The 18,059-nt window shown below is 34.1% G+C and overlaps 3 protein-coding genes and 1 long non-coding RNA gene across 4 annotated transcripts; 3 read left to right on the top strand and 1 right to left on the bottom strand.

The window, feature by feature from the left end:
- Positions 1 to 3,702: 3,702 nt before the first annotated feature.
- Positions 3,703 to 6,354, bottom strand: LOC138133497 (uncharacterized). The gene is made up of 3 exons (XR_011160383.1): positions 6,228 to 6,354; positions 4,248 to 6,185; positions 3,703 to 4,123 (listed from the first exon to the last, which is right to left on the bottom strand). It is a non-coding gene; the product is annotated as an uncharacterized lncRNA (long non-coding RNA).
- LOC138133490 (aldo-keto reductase family 1 member C4-like) lies at positions 6,015 to 7,639 on the top strand. Its single transcript, XM_069051438.1, has 5 exons — positions 6,015 to 6,156; positions 6,294 to 6,668; positions 6,911 to 7,158; positions 7,212 to 7,472; positions 7,527 to 7,639. Exons 1-5 carry the CDS (start codon positions 6,085 to 6,087, stop codon positions 7,561 to 7,563), a joined length of 993 nt encoding a protein of 330 aa, XP_068907539.1. The 5' UTR covers positions 6,015 to 6,084; the 3' UTR covers positions 7,564 to 7,639.
- Positions 7,640 to 8,378: 739 nt separating this feature from the next.
- LOC138133487 (aldo-keto reductase family 1 member B1-like) lies at positions 8,379 to 10,883 on the top strand. The gene is made up of 5 exons (XM_069051432.1): positions 8,379 to 8,540; positions 9,571 to 9,945; positions 10,179 to 10,426; positions 10,484 to 10,744; positions 10,803 to 10,883. The coding sequence occupies exons 1-5, from the start codon at positions 8,469 to 8,471 to the stop codon at positions 10,840 to 10,842; spliced, it is 996 nt and encodes a 331-aa protein (XP_068907533.1). The 5' UTR covers positions 8,379 to 8,468; the 3' UTR covers positions 10,843 to 10,883.
- A 5,084-nt stretch (positions 10,884 to 15,967) lies between these two features.
- LOC138133486 (1,5-anhydro-D-fructose reductase-like) lies at positions 15,968 to 17,689 on the top strand. Its single transcript, XM_069051431.1, has 5 exons — positions 15,968 to 16,129; positions 16,368 to 16,742; positions 16,970 to 17,217; positions 17,273 to 17,533; positions 17,590 to 17,689. Exons 1-5 carry the CDS (start codon positions 16,058 to 16,060, stop codon positions 17,627 to 17,629), a joined length of 996 nt encoding a protein of 331 aa, XP_068907532.1. The 5' UTR covers positions 15,968 to 16,057; the 3' UTR covers positions 17,630 to 17,689.
- The last annotated feature ends 370 nt before the right edge of the window (positions 17,690 to 18,059 follow it).

Genomic DNA, 18,059 nt, shown 5'->3' with positions numbered 1-18,059 from the left:
ACCAGTTTCCATACATTTTTTCACTAATTTTCGGACGGCCACGTGAGAAATTGTTGTTTTAGGATATTTTTGTTAAATTTGTTGATCACCTCACGATAGCAAAAATCGCCAGTACCATAACATTGAATTAAGTATGTTCTCTTTTGGAGAGCCAACATTATAAGAAGAAGTTTATCAATACTTACACCGTTTTAATGTGCAGTCTGACGTTTTATAAATTACTTTTCTTTATACCATACTGTTATTAGGATTTATCAGTACTCAATACCTCAACCATGTCTGTTATATAACCCATATCGGCCTAATACCGTTATATACTATAAGCACATTTGCAGTAAGTAGCTATGGTAATGTGATTTTGAAGATAAGATTCGCCTACTTCAATTTTTCATGATTTTTTAAATAAAAAAATTCAAAGTCCAAATTTTCGAGATAAATGCGAAAAAAAAAGAACTGTAGCAGCCAGCCTAAAAATGAAAACTGCTTTAGGAGCCTGAAAACAAGTAGATCATTTTACCAAGAGCAACCTTTTCTGTAAAATTCAAAATATTTTTTTTTCGTTTTTGTAACATTTATACCAAAATGCGCAGGACAGCCGTCTTGCTCGATCTTCATGTGCAACTTCTTCAATTGTAGGGCCGACCTCATTTATCAAAATATCTAAATATGTTTGTGAATTATCTACTACGAGTATCTCAAATAGCACAATTATTTGATTATCAGAAATCCCAGCCTAAACTAGTTATTTGTACCACACAACTAGTACAACAACAAATATCGAGTGTTTGGCTCGTTAATCATTATTTAACGTAAATGTACATTCGTCGGTAAAACAAATAGGAGACAAAAAGTTTTCGTCTTGGTTTGCCCTTTCCTGCATTTCTTAGCAAAAATAATTCTACTTTCTACGTTTACACAAAAATTCTACGGATGATAATTACATGTAGCTGTCAATATGACATTAAACAAATATATTTCATAGCAACTCATATATTTTAAAAAATATCTGTAATTTTGAATGTGCCTATGGCCAGGTTTGGTGGTTGATACCCGGTATGTACATTGCCCCAAAAAAGTTAAGGATATTGCTGTTTGTGAACAAGAAAGGAAGAACAGGAATCATAATCGATACACATGTGTAATTTCATTCATTTTCAGCCAAATAAATACAAATACAGAATGGAACTAAAAAAACAGTAAAACCTTTGAAATTAAATAAAATTAAAATTAAATTAAATAATTTTTGTTTTAATTTCAAATAATCGGTATTTCGTCCTAGTACCCGTAACACATCTCTAATATGTCGAATTAAGTTGTCTGTTGCCACAAAATAGGGAACAAGTCACTCAATTCCCGAATATTCTCTGGATAAGGCAAATATTCTTCGAGAGTGTTTCCAAGGTCTTAGGCGGGTTCAATGGGCTTAAAGTCCGAAGATCGTGCAGGTAGCTGAAAATGTTGAATTTTCTGCAAATCTAAGCTTTCCAAAACCAATCGTATCCTGTGCAGACGAGCGTTATCATTCTCATATCGAGAATATCCTTAAATTTTGAGGCAGTGTAGTTTACTACAGGGTTTTTAGAACCAACCTTCTTGTGACACGAATCATTTATGAAAACCCGGTATCTATAGTACTTATCTTATAATTACATTTTTGATTCTCATTTTGACTGTATCATATGTATAAATAAAAAATACGGGGTCATTATAAATGTTTGTGACAACTAGTGGGCGTAGCGGCGCACCTAAAGCATGGCGCACAGCCACCTACGATGGGACAATCATTCATAATGACCCTGTATATTCGCACAATAATCAAAACATTTGCAGCGTCATACTTCAATTACATATTACAGGTCGACCAGAACAGCTTGGCGAGTGACGCAGTGGACTGAATTCCCTCCCACTAGCGGAGCGCACTTGTCTGTTGGGTCTGTTTTGAGCAGATTTGCTTCGTTGAGTGTTCCGTACCTACAACCATAGCCATATCCTTGTCTTACAGAGACTTGCTCGTTTCCTCTTGTGCGCATCTCACTCGCCAAGCTATTCTGGTCAAGCTGTACATATAACTAGAGATTACGATAAAATAATTATTACGTTGCATAACAATTATATTACACGTAGGAGCTTGTGCAACATAGAGATAACATAAATTCTATAACACGTGTATAAATATCCGAATTAAAAAAATAAATTTAATTGTGACAAGAGCATCAGTAAAATGTGTGTTGCTTCTTTATTTTTACTTTATGTTTGAGAAATGGAAGCGAGGTATTGTACCAAGTCCAAAAAGTGTCACTCCTAAAAGTTTTGAGGAAAACATTGAAAAATGTCGAGAGGAAAAAACAAGAGTCTGTGATGTCACTTTAATCAACGGGTATTTTTTTGAAATGTGTGTTGCTTCCTTATTTTTATTTTATGTTTGAGAAATGGAAAACATCTAGATTTTCCAACGAAAGAATAAACATTCTAGACGTTTAACAAAATATGTATTTTTAGAAACTACTGTAATTAAGAAATACAAAGTTAATGCTTTTATTTCTTCTTAGTGCAGAGCAAAAATAGTGCAAAAAATATCCTTCTAAAACAAAAATAATATTTCTTCTCTTTGTGTGTTGCTGTTATACACAAGTGCACTATAGGTGTTTAAAAACTTTGCAGGGAAATGTGTTTATATATACCGGGTGTAGAATTGGTTTACGAGACATAGGATTTTACATGTAAAAATAAGGAGATCCAATTATTGGCAAAAAAAGGCAACGAAAGTGGGATAAATTACCCAGCTGGATTAAAACGTCGAATTCCTCACGGGGGCACAAAATATCTAGTCGGGACGGTAGTGAAATTGATTCAGATTTAACTTACAAATTTGAGAAACTGGATCGCTCTTCGCAAGATGTGTTCGTTTCGAAAAACCAAACAAAAGTGACCCCCTTCAACCACGCGCGCGAGAGACCGCTTCATCACCGCTCTTCCTCAGCTTCGCCAACTCCCCTGGATTGCCAACCCCATCCCTTAGTTCCTAATCTAGCCGCTAGTACCTTCACATTTGGCGCGCTCTCGTGGCGGTACCGGGAATTAAAATTTAAATTTTAAACTGGGTCACTACAGGGCCGATTTCATCAACGCCAGTTAAAGTTAACTGTAGTTAAAATATACGAAAATATTGTTATAACAATAGGTAACTAAAGTAACGAACCATTTTAACCAAGGCCATCTGAATCAAAAAGCTACGCTTATAAGGCCGTTTCAATGTACATAATAATTGTTTCTGCAGAGTGGCCATAAAACAAAAGAAGACAGAACCTTATTGCGCGCCCTCGGTGGCCTATCAACGAATCAAAGCTACAATATTGGCGGCAATTTAAAATATTACCCTTCTATTTTACATGAAATGGTAAAAGCGTGTTTCATTTGTAGGGCAAAAGATGTTCGCTTATTTGAAATTCGCAGCAATATGAAACAAAGACAAAAATGGTTCGAAGCTTTTGAAACATTTTGCGGTAAACAAATTTATGGAGACAATGATAAGCACAACCTTTTAATTTGTATTTGTGATATAAAAGACTACAAAAATTACGGATTACTCAGAAATTTGTGAGCAGCATTTTCAACAAGTCTCTATAATTACATTACAACCCCCAAAAGACGACGCTTATGTAAAGATGCTGTTCCTTGTCCTATTTTTGTAAGTATCTATAATTAAAAAAGACTTGTAGTGTTTATTGCTACATGAAATATACATAGAAGCGAAGTCAACCACGACATATGAGAAAACAAAATGAGCTTCCTCTTCTCATTTTTCGATTAATTACTTATTACTTTTCAAAGTCCTAATCAGGAACCTCCAGGTATTAATTACTATCATCTTATTAGTGTTTTTGTTTTTTTGTTTTTCCCACTGAAACTCCGGTTGAAATTCCTGTACCCCAAAATCCTGTAGAGTCTTTCATCATTCCAACTGTTCCAATGACATCCAAATCAATTCAAGTAAATAGTATTTCTGCGCAGTATATTCCACCAAATGGTTGAGATAATGGGCCCTCATTTGCTAGAAAATCCAATACTTTCATCTTGTCTGGTACATAAAAATCAGATCTGCGAGCTGATAATAACTGCAACGCTGAAACCAGTTTTAGATAATACATATTTGTCAAGAAAAAACAGATTTATTAAAGAAGAAATGTGCAATCCAGAACAAACTCCTTTGCAGAAAAATGTTAAAGTTATAAATTGTTCTAACCTACCTTGTGTTATGATTTCATGATTTTTTGCAATTCTAATTTATTAGTATTTTGCTAGCCCAGAATGTGTCCAAAAAAAGCTCGGATCTTAGATATTTTATTGCATTCATGTTTTAATTGACGTTTTAAGCACTTAACCTCAAAGAAAAAGTGGAAAAAGTCTCAATCAATTGCGTTCGAAATCGGTAGATGGAGCGCAAAAAGGTTCTGCCGCCCGAAATGTCACAGAAACAAAGTTTATATGGAAAAATCGAAAATTGAAACGGCCTTATAAGCGTAGCTTTTTGATTCAGATGGCCTTGATTTTAACCTACAGTTAACTTTAACTGACGTTAGTGAAACCGGTCCTTAGATAATCAAAAATTAAGTTGGCAGTTTGTCAATTTTAGGCCCGGTTTATTCACCTTCAAGTAACTTTATTTGAACGGTAATTACTATGGATTTACCAATAGCAGATTCTAAATCAAAGCAACTACTGGCCAGATAAATAAAAACTGCTTAAACTGTTAATTACATGAATATTATAATTTAATTCTTTAATGATGTATCGAAATAATGGCATAATATCTATAAACTGAATGCACAGTGTTAATTGCCTATGTTCGACTTTGAGAGTGGACACCCGGTATAATTCTAGAAACCACTGGAGCTAAGAATGTAGTTAATTTAGCTAACTAATACGTTATGTAAATTAATAAATTTACATAAAATGAATGCTTTTATTTCTTTTAGTGAAGAGCAAAAATAGTTGCAACAAATATTCTTTCTAACACAATTTGTTTCTGTCTTATGTCTGTCTATCTTCTTATCTTACAATTACATTTTTGATTCTCATTTTGACTGAATCATTGCAGAATCATACCTGAATTAAAAGCAGATATATTACGATAAAATAATACCTACGTTTGCAAAATAGAGATAACATAAATTTTATAACACGTGTATAAATATCCGAAATGAAATTGAATTGTGTCAAGAATTTCTAATTAAAAACATCACTAAAATGGCAGCAAAAATAATTTTATATACATATAATATTTTTTAGAATCGAACAACCGAAGTATATAGTCAAACGATGAACATATCAAATACTTCAATATAATTGAACAAAGCAATTGAACTTTTGCAAAAAAGCACCGTATAATTTTTTTCTGTTTATCTGTCTTTATGTCTATCTGACTGCATTAATTAATTTATTCATTCGTTGCTTCATTGTGGTATTCACTTACCAAATAATTTTTGCATTCACTATAATCAGAGCAAAAATACACCGTTTGTCACTTTTTTTTTCTGTGCCCTTAATTTCTTCTGAATCGAAGAAACTAGGATCTGTGATTTTAGTACATACATTCATGGGATTAGTCCTTTTCTAGGTTTGTTTATTTTATTAATTTTTGTGGTAACTTCTAGATTTTTCAATGAAGAGGTAAATAAAGTAATTCAATAAATTTCTAAAATTATAAATCTAATCGTGGTTTTTACAATTGCCGAACAAAAATAAATGCAAATTTTCTTCCTAAGACAAAAATAATCTTTTCCTTCTTTTTCGGGTATTGTTACTGCACATTATAAACAAAATACGTGGTTACATATTTTTCTCCTATTTCTGAATTACATTTTGAGTGATTCATAATGAGCCAAAAATTTGCAGTATCATATTTTAATCCGAGATTAATGTGTTTTATTGAACCAGAGATTACTATAAAATCATATTTATATTGCGCATTAGAAGTAGTGGAGGGATAAGATAACATAAATTCTGTGAAAGTATAAAAGTGTGAGAACCGAAACATTCAATTTAATATTGTAACAAAAAGTGGTAATTCAGAACATTGGTAAAATGGCGGCAAATAAATATTTGATTTTACCTGGAGGTTTAAAGATGCCTACTCTGGGTTTCGGCACCTTTGATGTAAGTTTCAAACATACAAAAGAAATGACCTTTATGTTATTTTTAAATTTTCAATTTTTAAAATTATTTACCATATTTCTTTTTACATAAAATTGAACTCTTGAGAATGTACATGTTGTTTAATTTGTTATTTCCAGTCGAACGATGAAACTGAAGTTACAGTTTCCTTAAATGCTGCTCTTGAAGCTGGTTATCGTCATATAGACACTGCCTACGTCTACCAAAACGAAAAAAATATTGGGAATGTGTTGAAACAATGGTTTGCGTCTGGCAAACTGAAAAGAGAGGATATATTCATTACGACTAAACTTCCAATGTACGGTGTACATCCAGACAGAGTTGAATTTTTCATGAAAAAGTCATTAGAAAATTTACAACTAAAATATGTTGATTTGTACTTGGTACATTTACCTCTTGGATTTAAATACGACGAAAGCACAGGACGACCGAAGGTAAACGAAAAAGGAGAAGTCCAGTTTGAGGGTAAAACTGACCATGCTGCAATTTGGAGGGTAAGTAGAAATCTTGAGCATGCTATTGTATTTGGAGCCTTTTGAAGTTCAATTGTCAACTATTTAAACAAAGTTTTCAAACTTAGACTCATTTATGAATTAATTAATTATTATTATCAATCAATCAGCATTTTTCCATCCACTTCACAAAATTTGTTAGTTATTGACTTCCTAATTTCAGTGAAATCAGGATATTTTTTAGGTACATCATGTGGATTATACAGTTGTTTGTTTCATTTAAGAAAATGGAAGAACAAGTCGATGCTGGTCGAGCAAAGACAATTGGATTATCGAATTACAACATCTCCCAAATCGAAACAGTTCTAAAATCTGCTAGAATCAAACCAGCAAACCTACAAGTTGAACTTCACGTCTTTTTGCAGCAGAATGCACTTGTTGATTTTTGTCACAAGAACGGTATAACTGTGGTGGCTCATACCCCGTTAGGTTCACCTGGTTACAATAAATTTTTGAAAAAAATTGGAAAACCGTAAGTATTTGATAATTTATAATTAAACTGCGTCTTCATTTTAATTTTTATAGAGAAAGAGATTTACCTGACATACTTTCCAACCCTGTTATCGGTAAAATCGCCAAAAAGCACTCAAAAAGCTCAGCACAAATCGCGATTCGATTTCTTATTCAGCGAGGGATTGCACCAATTCCCAAAAGCGTCACTCCCAAACGTGTTCAAGAAAATATCAATGTATTTGATTTTACTCTTGATGATAGTGATATGAAGGAATTGAAAAATTTGGAAGTGGGAGAAAAAGCAAGGGTTTGTGAATTTAGAGTGTTCAATGGGTAAAAATGTTTCATAATGTGTATTACATTTTTATTCTCATTCTTTCTTTTTAGAATCGAACTACATCCAGATTATCCAATGGAAGTATAAAGATTATAGATTTTTTAATATAATTACACAAATCATGGCTAATTGTGTTTAAATCAATAAATATCTGAATTATTAACGTTGTTCTTATAATTCTTATTTTACCTAGTGGGGCCCTTGTTTGAACCTTTAAATGAAGAGACAGTGCGCATATGGAAATTTAATAAGAAAATAAAATAATCATTTGATTAATTTTTTAAAATTGCACCCAAGTCAACAATTGCACAAGACAATCGCAAATTTAAGTTACCACATACTTTTACGAATATAAAATGAGACAAAGTTAAATTTGATGAGACATTTTTTAGACATACAGTCGCAGACAAAAAAAAGTAGGACAAGTCTTATTAAGAAATTTAGCCAAAATTGAGTTGAGTAAACCGGGGTTACTATAATAAATAAATACATATTTTCATAGTAACCACAGAAAGGGCAAGCAAATTTACATTAGCGAAAAAACATTGTCCAACTTTTTTTTGTCCATGACTGTACGTTATAAAGCAACTTTGCATCGGTCAATCTACTTAAAGAGCGATCAAATTAATATGTAATTAAGTTATCCATACGTCACCATAGTTACACACACTTCAAAAAAAAAAAATCAAAAATTTGACACTGACAGTGCCGGAGTTTAATAAACGGATAGTATATGAATTAACTGTCATTTTGGGTGAGTCACAAGGAAGCAAAAATTATCTAACAAAATTGTGCAGCATCATGTTTCAATGGGATTACAACAAACAACTACGATAAAATAATTTCTTATATTACATAACCCAGAATTAACTGCGCTTGCGTAGAATAAAGATAACATAAATTTTATAAATACCAGATATCTGAGTGTAATCGACTTAAGTTTGAGATCGTTTCATTGTGACAAAACTTTTAATTCAAAACACCGATCACACATGGCAGTAAATGTGTTTTTAAACTTACCTGGAGGCTTGAAAATGCCTTCTTTGGGTCTCGGTACTTGGGAGGTAAGTTTTAAATATATCAAATTTATAGAAAGTAAAAAAATTAGTTGCACGTGTAAATTTTAAAGTACTATTAGGTAGAGACTTATAAGTTACTCATGTGTGTATTTAATATGATAAACTATCAGTTTTCATTGTTAAAATGATGCTATTTAAAGAGTCGGCCTTCACTAAATTCATGGCCGCGTAACCGATAAACACACATAATTTAAACTGAAATTAATTCTTTCAATTTGTTTCTGTTGTAATTTTTTCCACGGTATATAAAACTGGATTATTCAAAATTTATACATTATGGCAAAGTGGCTTAATAGTTATTTATCTACGATCGTGTAAAAAGTAGGCACTTTTTGCACTAAAAATCGTTGTCAAAGTTGACGTTTAGTGAAACTGACGGAATCGTGCCATACAACTTTTAGTGCACGCTTTTATGGCACAGAATGGTCAGAATACAACAATACAATTTGTTGGAAACATTGTTTAGAAGTAGGATGCTAAACGACGTGCTTCTCAAACGACTTTGGTTATCATAAAATATTGAATCAATGATAATTATTTTATACAAATTTATGTTGAAACCGGTGCGATACGTGTAAAAAGTTCCTTTGTTGGACTCACATCCTTTAAAATACTCCCTCGTACGTCGGTCGTATTTTAAATCTGTTCGTGCAATAAACATTTTACACTTATATCTGAAATAAACTATTGTACAACTAGTTATGAAAGTCATACTTTATTTCATGAATATGACCTCGTTAATCAAGCAAATGAATGAAAAAATAGACTTTCATAATGTGTCGTACACGCTATTTTTTTGCATATCGTAAGTTGAGATCTCCAAGGAGATGGAATAAAATGATGCAAAGAAGTATTACTTTCACTACAATTTTTCGTTTAAAAAAGTGCTACTTTCATTATGCAATGTGCAAAAAAAATTATATGTAAAACACATTCATTTATTGTTATCCAGACTGCTGTCTGCTATGTATTTAATATATTAATAATAATAATTTGTTTCATTTCTTATTTTCAGTCGAAGGATGAAGCTGAAATTACAACAGCTTTAAATGTCGCCCTTGAAGCTGGTTATCGCCATATAGACACTGCCTACGCATACGAAAATGAAAAAATTATTGGGAATGTCTTGAAACAATGGTTTGCGTCTGGTAAAGTGAAAAGGGAAGATTTGTTCATTACCACGAAACTTCCAATGCACGGTGTACATCCAGACCGAGTCGAACATTTTATGAAAAAGTCATTGGAAAATTTGCAACTAGATTATGTTGATTTATACTTGATACACATTCCATTTGGATTAAAATTCGATGAAAGCACAGGAGGACCAAAAGTAAACGAGAAAGGACAACTTCAATTTGAGGGTAAAACTGACCAAGCTGCTCTTTGGAAGGTAAAGGAAGACTTTAATATGATACTTTGGGAGATTAATCTCAATTTCATTCATTTCAAGTTGTTTATATAAACAAGCAAATATTTAGGCTAAATGTATAAAATATTTCTTATATTTTACAAAACTTTTCAATTTTCAAGGTTTATATTTTTGTTATTGTCTACAAAATTTAGCTCGTAAAAAATTATTTCGCCAAGATCGTGGAAATTATTTAGATGTTCATTTTATTTTAGAAAATGGAAGAACAAGTGGATGCTGGGCGAACAAAGACAATTGGAGTATCTAATTATACCATTTCCCAAATAGAAACAGTTCTTAAATCTGCTAGAATCAAACCAGCAAACCTACAAGTTGAACTTCATGTCTTTTTACAGCAGAATGCACTCGTTGATTTGTGTCACAAGAACGGTATAACTGTCGTAGCGTATTCCCCATTAGCCTCACCTGGTTTTAACAAATTTTTGAAAAAAATGGGAAAACAGTAGGTACTACTTTATGATTTGTGACTAAATTAAATTATTTGTTTTAACTGCTACAGAGCGAAAGAACTGCCCGATATACTTTCAGATCCTGTTGTCAGTAAAATTGCTAAGAAACATTCAAAAACTCCAGCACAAATCGCTCTTCGATTTCTTATTCAGCGAGGAGTTGCAGCAATTCCGAAAAGCGTCACGCCTAAACGTGTTCAAGAAAATATCAATGTGTTTGATTTTACTCTTGATGACAATGATTTGAAGGAATTGAGAAATTTAGACGTAGGCGAGAGAGCAAGGATCTGTGACTGGAAAGTGGTTGACGGGTAAAATTTTCTTAAAATGTATGTGTATCATTTTTAAAATTTTTATTATTCCTTTTAGAATCGAAAAACATCAAGATTATCCATTTCAAACTGCTTAATATAAATGTAGTTAACTGTATGAATAAAATTTTGAAACTATTGCAAGTGAATTTTAAGACAACAGCAAAACTACCTCCTCCATCCAAACATGTGACTCACTAATTATGACTTGACTCAGGGGTGATTTTAGCAGAGGCAAGAACCATGATATAACAACAACAAATTATAGTATCATGAGCAAGAAGTGAGGCTTGGCAGCTGGAACCGAATGGATCTATTTGAGATGCATGAGAGTGAGGGCGAGGTTGATAATAATTTATGGCCCCGGGTGTGGTACAGTGAATTAGCTTTATGATAGCCGACAGTACTATAGGGTGTATAGGTAACTGGGCGATAGCAGGTTTGGGCAACCTGGGCTATGAAATCAGTGCTATCAATGTGCAAAACCTCGGGCCGATACCATGTATATATTTTAGAATCGGTCTAGGTCCGGCTGGGAAAAAAATTAATGTGATTGTAAATATACCAACATTTTATTTTTATTTTGAATAATGTAAGCAGTTTGAATTCAAATTGCCGCAAGAGGAACTATTCGAGTCTTTGATTGTGTACTGTTGGTACCTTGGATAGCGTACGGTTGGTACACGAAAGACGCGAAGACTCGATTCTGAGATCTGAGCATCTGAGCCCTCGAAGTGAACGGTGGTGTTTGGTTAATCGGTCGCCTTCATTGTTTTAGTCGAAAATGTGATTTTCGCTGTTACGAATCTGGAGTAGTTCATTTGCTTGTGTATTGTAAGAATAGTAGCTTTCCTTTTGCAAACGCAGTGAGCTGAGATGAGAGTCGCTCAGATCAGTTTGACTTTTGTGAGTGAAACCGGTTAAAAGGAACGCGGGCGCGGAACGCTAAGCTTAAATGTCGAATGGCAGAATGTCACGTGGTCTAATTACAACGATCTAACCTAAGAAACCCAAAAAATTTTCAAAATGACTTTGTCCAGAAAAGATTTTAATGTTTCTGCTTCCCCATTCTCACCAGTGGCGGCTTGTCAGGTGAGGCAACTGAGGCCGGGCCTCATCCTCATTTAAGCATGAATTTAAATAAAAATTTATTTTTAAGAATTAGTATTTTGCAGATTTGTTTTTATATTATAATTATTTTATAATTTAATATATTTTCAAACATATAATTCAAATATAATTCAGTAACAGTTTGAATCATAATTTATTCTGTGCTGGTCACCTTTGTGTCATTTTCCGTGGTTATTTTGATTTGGTTAAGTGCACATTTTTGAAATTTGGTAAGGTAACATAGGTAGATCAACCATCAAACATGAATCCCAAATTTGATTTAATTATGTCGTTGTTAAATGTTCCAAAATATGCGCCTCACGCTTGGCCTCACCTCATCCAGAGTTCACGAGCCGCCACTGATTCTCACTAGAGAAAAATATCTATGGACTATAAAACTATGGTAGGTATAAAATAAGTGATGATCCGCCCATTTTTTGTTCTCTGCAGCTTGTATATCTTGCTATTTTTAACTTACCCGACCAAAGGTAGGTAAGTTATTGTGATCGGTCCAAAATTTCGAATTGCTAATTTAATCAGATCTTTACGTTTTGAGGTCCTCTGAACACGTTTATGAAGTTTTTAGAATGATGTCTGTCTGTGCGTCTGTCTGTGCGTCTGTCTGTCCCACTTTTCGTTCTCCCACGATTACTCAAAAACGCTTTGACCGATTGCTTTCAAATTTCACCAACACAAACTTACCCGTGGTCTCTCGAGTTGAAAAGCTTTTGGTGTCAATCGGACCACGGAGGGTGGAAGAGGGTGGGGGTAGGTCGAAAAAATTATAAGGGAACATGGAAATTTGACTTTACCGTTTGAAAGGGCATGTGTTTTTATGTCGGAAACGATGTTTACCATTTGCGGATTTTTCCAATATGGCGGACTTATGAAGTAATTTACGTCTTCATAGATCGACGGCGATAACTGCTGAAACTTTTAACAAAAAAATCTCGGATCTTGCCATTGGAAATAACTCTGTAATAGTGACCACCGAATAGAGTTTGGTGTCAATTCGACTACGAGGGGTGGAAGAGGGTGGGGGTTGCTCGAAAAAATAATGAGGTGACATGGAAATTTGACATTACCAGTTGAAAGGGCATGTGTTTTATGTTGGAAATGATATTTACTATTTGCGAGAATTAGAAAACGACTTATGTGGGTTAACACGGACAAGGTAGGTATCTCGGGTCAATTCAGATTGGTTTAAATTGATGTCGGGTAAGTTACTAGGCCGGGTCTTCGACTCGGCTCCTTCCCAATTTTTTTATAATTATATTTGTGCCAAACACTTTATACAAAACATAACCTAAAACTACGCGATGGCTCGCTTTACTTTTTCCCAATATTTTTCCCCCACCACCGATGTCACAAAGTGAGTTAATTCTCAGTTATCTGCATCTGCTGTCGAGGTGGTGCAGCATCGGGAAGGGGTGAAGTAAAAATCTCACTTTATTTGTCTGAGCCAATAGCCAAAAGCAAAAGGAACGCGTACATAAGTGAACCAAAAATATCTGAGTTTTGGTGCAAAAGGAAAGCACCTAATGTAATCAGAGCCGTGCTGCGTAAAGATTTACCAATCGCAGATGGGTCGCTACAGGTGCGAACCTCGTGTGTCGCCGACGTTTTGCGCGTGGGAATTCAGGTAATATGACCTTACCGACAACAAGTAGTGTCTGGCGGGTATGTTATTTCGTTTTGTTATTCCGATAAGCTCGGGAGAAGTAGGAATTGAGAGTGGGTAAATTCTTGAGGGAACGTCGCCGTCGCAGTAATTTATCAGGTAGTTAAAAATCCTTTGGGCGAGTCCATTTTCCGGTTAAGGCTAGGAAGGTATATAGGAACGGTTAACAGACCATATAGCGTCAACGATTTACCTAGGGGAAATGGGCGTCCATTTCGGGAACGGCCATCCATTTGCCACAAGGAAAACCGAGGCACGTGTTTGGTCGAAGTTAGGAATGTAGTTCGGGGGCAGTTCCATGAAGTGTGATCTTGGCCGCAGAGTTTCTCGAACGCCCTTGGTGGAAGGCCTCTCTCTCTTCATTTGTTATAGTCTTTCTAACTCACGTTGAGCCAGCAATAAAAATAAACTGCGTACCCTCATTACCGCAAGTGCCACCATCCTCTTAACTTTTAAATAAAGATGGATTTATACTGAAAAGAAGCCTGGCCTGTTGGGCCCGGTGTACCTGGAAACCATCGAGAAAGAGCAAGAAAAACATCTGTCATTTAAACCATAAATTCATCTTCATTGTAAAGCTAAGAGGAGGTGGCACTTGCGGTAATGAGGGTGCGCAGTTTATTTTTATTTTTGGCTCAACCTGAGTTAGAAAGACTATACCCTCGCAGTGGGGATTCGGAGGACACAAGTCTTGGACACTGCACCCAAATCGAACGAGCTAGGTGTCGCAGGAACTTTGACGAGGTTACTAGGGTAGAAATTAGGAGACTGGGGGGCGAGAACTAGTTTAACTCCGCGATCGGGAAACATGTGTTTGTACGAAAAGCTGAGAGTCCGAGGAGCGTAATACCACAGTTAGGGAATTAACTTGTTTATCCTTGTAATCTTGAGCCTTGTTGCGCAATTTGATGTAACTTGTTGTGTAACTGTACCGATTGAAAGGATAATGGTGCGCCATCGTTTGTGGATGATTTTTGGGGGTTTTACTCATCCTATTTACAGTGTCTATTCGTAATAGCATAATTATCATTTGTATCACGGTGCCGTTTTGTTCTTGTATTGCGAGTTTAGGTGCTGAGCAGCTGTTGTTATTTGATTTGTTGTATAGTTTCGTTCCGACAAAAACAAACAAAAAGCAAGGGAACTATTTCTTTCTACCCTCCTCCAAAGGTCGGTAGACAAATTTATTGTATTGTTATGTATTTTTCTTGTTGTGTCATGTAAAGTCGCACCGCTGAATTGTTTAATTTATAATGTGATCGGGTTTTATATCAAATAACACTGTAGATGAAAACGAGAATTATTCATGTATTCGTAAAATAAATACAGGCGTCCTCCCACCGATTTATGCATTTTTATTTCGAAGTTTGTCCACCCCGCAGGTCCGCCATTTGCATCCTGAGCTAGTCTTCCGCCATTTTGTCAAAAACACATAACGTAGGGGTCTTTACCGCTTCGAGGACGATCACGACATGGCCACTTTGTTCAATTTCGCGGGTTTTGTTTGAATTTTCAAATATTCGAATTTTGGCGGAAGACTGGCGATACTTGGGTTATTACAATAATTATGTAAAAATTGTTGACCACAAAGAATAATAATGTCAATTTCTGCATCGTCATTTGCAGTCAGATTATAAGTACTCTCATGATAATTAATTGCGTAATGTTGCAAAATTTGATAAGAGATGAAGAAGTGTGCTTGAAAAGATAACAAATACATGTACAAGTACTTATTATGGTTTGTTTGTTTTGCAAAATTATTTTATTTTTCACTTTAGTATAATTGCCTGATAACTCCTAGGATACGAAATACGTAAACATGTCCATATCAACCGGGGCATAATACAGGGCATAATAAGAATAAGCGGGCGTAATAAGAATAAGTGGGCGTAATAAGAATAAGTGGGCGTAATGAATTCATAACGCCCTCATCAATTCATAATTGCAAAGATGCCATTTTTTTTTTAAAGAACACGTAGTGAAAAATAAAATCTTGTATGCACCACGGCGTCACCGAATGATTACGCCCATCGAACGATATCCATCTCTCGGGATAAAGCCCTCGAGTAGGATTCATCGTTCTTCGGGCGTAATCATCGTTGTAACGCCCTTGGTGCATAAATAGCTATTAATGTCAGAGTTTATCTGAATTTGTAAAAAAAAAAATTCGAGTGCCTACTGTTTTAGTAAGCTATTTATTTATTTACGAGTGCACATAAAAAGAAATACATGAACATCTACGAATTTTATTATTACATTTCCCAATTCTATTTTGGGTAATTTAATATGGACCAAAAAATAAGTAGGTAACACAAAACATGCAGTGTTATATTTCAATCAGATAACAATGTACAAATGCTCTAAAATAATTTGTCACATTGCATAACACAGAAATAACGGAGTTTGCGCAGAATAATCGTGAGATAAATCTTTATAAATACTGGATAAGTGTGAAAAGTGAAACACTGAAGTTTAAGAACTCATTTGACTGTGACAAACTTTTTCCTCAAGGCATCTACCAAATGGCAGCAAAGACATTTTTAAATTTACCTGGAGGCGTGAAGATGCCTGCTCTGGGTCTCGGTACTTTTGATGTAAGTCTCGAACATACAAAAATTACTTGAATTATTAAAAATTCCGTTGGCCGTTTGTCAGTTTTAAAGTTATATTACTATTTGCAGAGTGTGAAATTACACGACATTTTAATTTAATAACATAATTACATAAACATTTTTGTTTTATAATACAAAAATTTGCAGAGTATTTACTATACTTTTTAATGGATAAACCTGAAATCCTCAAAACTTATGTTATTTCATTTGCTACTTTCAGGCGATCAGTGAAGCTGACGTCACAACTTCTTTAAATGCTGCCTTTGAAGCTGGTTATCGTCATATAGATACTGCCCACGTATACCAAAATGAAAAAAATATTGGGAAGGTTTTAAAACAATGGTTTGCGTCTGGTAAACTCAAAAGAGAAGATCTGTTCATTACCACGAAACTTCCAATGTACGGTGTACATCCAGACCGAGTTGAATTTTTTATGAAAACATCGTTAGAAAATTTACAACTAGATTACGTGGACTTGTACTTAGTACATTTTCCCGCTGGAACAAAATTTGATGAAAGTACAAGAAAACAGAAAGTAAACGAGAAAAAAGAACCTGTATTTGAGGGTAAAACTGACCAAGCTGCTGTTTGGAAGGTAACAAGAAAATTTGAATATGATGCTTTTGGAAATTAATTTCAACTGTTGGGTTCATATAGATAACAAGATAATATTTACGCTAAATATATGAAATATTTCATGTATGTTACAAAACTTTCAATTTTCCAAGGTTTACATTTTTAGTTATTGTCTGAACAATTATTGAGCTGATAAAGTTATTTCACTAAGATCGGGGAATTATTTAAATATTCATTTTATTTTAGAAAATGGAAGAGCAAGTGGATGCTGGCCGAGCAAAAACAATTGGATTATCCAACTATAACATCTCCCAAATAGAAACGGTTTTAAAATCTGCTAGAATTAAACCATCAACCCTACAAATCGAAATTCACGTCTTTTTACAGCAGAATGCACTCGTTGATTTTTGTCACAAAAACGGTATAGCTGTGGTGGCTTATTCCCCATTATGCTCCCGTGGCTTCAATAAATTTTTGAAAAGAATAGGAAAACCGTAGGTATTTTATGATTTACAACTAAATAAAAATTATTTGTTTTAACTGCTACAGAGAAACAAAACTGCCCGATATACTTGCCGATCCTGTTATCAGTAAAATTGCTAAGAAACACTCAAAAACTTCAGCACAAATCGCACTTCGATTTCTTATTCAGCGAGGAGTTGCAGCAATTCCAAAAAGCGCGACTCCTAAACGTGTTCAGGAAAATATTAATGTATTTGATTTTACACTTGATGATAAGGATTTGAAGGAATTGAGAAGTTTAGACGTAGGCGAGAGAGCAAGGGTCTGTGATTGGAAATTGTTTGATGGGTAAAATGTTCTTACAATATGCATTATACGTATTTTCTTTTTATTATTTTTTTTAGAATCGAAAAACATCAAGACTATCCATTTCAGACTGTTTAATATAAATGCAGTAGAAATCATTGTTAACTCTATGTAAAGAATAAATTTCTGAAAATATAATCCCACGTTTTATTTTATTAAGCGTATAAACTCCTTGATGTTATTAAATATATAGATGGAATGGAAAACAGATCTCTAACTACATAAATACTATGTACCTAGTTGTTCATATTTTTCGTGAAATTTTGAAATAAAGCAGTAATTTGGAATTTGTTTTTTGACAACAGCAACAATGAACAACAAAAAATACACAGAAAGCTTACATTGTTTAAAAAAAATATCGACAAACTAGCTTTGTGTTATATAAAGCTACTCTTTTTGCACCTTCCAAACAAAATGAGATGAATTCTAATTTAAATGAAACACGGCCTTTTTAATCTCATTACGACTGAACTTTTAAAAATAAGACCACATGAGAATCAAAATCAAT

This window comes from Tenebrio molitor, chromosome 6 (assembly GCF_963966145.1).
Source record: "Tenebrio molitor chromosome 6, icTenMoli1.1, whole genome shotgun sequence".
Lineage (NCBI taxonomy): Eukaryota > Metazoa > Arthropoda > Insecta > Coleoptera > Tenebrionidae > Tenebrio > Tenebrio molitor.
This window is presented reverse-complemented; position numbering and strand designations above follow the sequence as displayed.

What these genes read in the sequence shown, in the direction of transcription:
- LOC138133486 (XM_069051431.1), top strand. Translation starts at nt 16,058, where the DNA reads ATGGCAGCAAAGACATTTTTAAATTTACCTGGAGGCGTGAAGATGCCT. An exon ending in TGGGTCTCGGTACTTTTGAT is followed by an intron (nt 16,130 to 16,367) that starts GTAAGTCTCGAA and finishes TGCTACTTTCAG; the next exon opens with GCGATCAGTGAAGCTGACGT. An exon ending in TTGAAAAGAATAGGAAAACC is followed by an intron (nt 17,218 to 17,272) that starts GTAGGTATTTTA and finishes TAACTGCTACAG; the next exon opens with AGAAACAAAACTGCCCGATA.
- LOC138133490 (XM_069051438.1), top strand. Translation starts at nt 6,085, where the DNA reads ATGGCGGCAAATAAATATTTGATTTTACCTGGAGGTTTAAAGATGCCT. An exon ending in ACCATGCTGCAATTTGGAGG is followed by an intron (nt 6,669 to 6,910) that starts GTAAGTAGAAAT and finishes GTTTCATTTAAG; the next exon opens with AAAATGGAAGAACAAGTCGA. An exon ending in TTGAAAAAAATTGGAAAACC is followed by an intron (nt 7,159 to 7,211) that starts GTAAGTATTTGA and finishes TAATTTTTATAG; the next exon opens with AGAAAGAGATTTACCTGACA.
- LOC138133487 (XM_069051432.1), top strand. Translation starts at nt 8,469, where the DNA reads ATGGCAGTAAATGTGTTTTTAAACTTACCTGGAGGCTTGAAAATGCCT. An exon ending in TGGGTCTCGGTACTTGGGAG is followed by an intron (nt 8,541 to 9,570) that starts GTAAGTTTTAAA and finishes TCTTATTTTCAG; the next exon opens with TCGAAGGATGAAGCTGAAAT. An exon ending in ACCAAGCTGCTCTTTGGAAG is followed by an intron (nt 9,946 to 10,178) that starts GTAAAGGAAGAC and finishes ATTTTATTTTAG; the next exon opens with AAAATGGAAGAACAAGTGGA.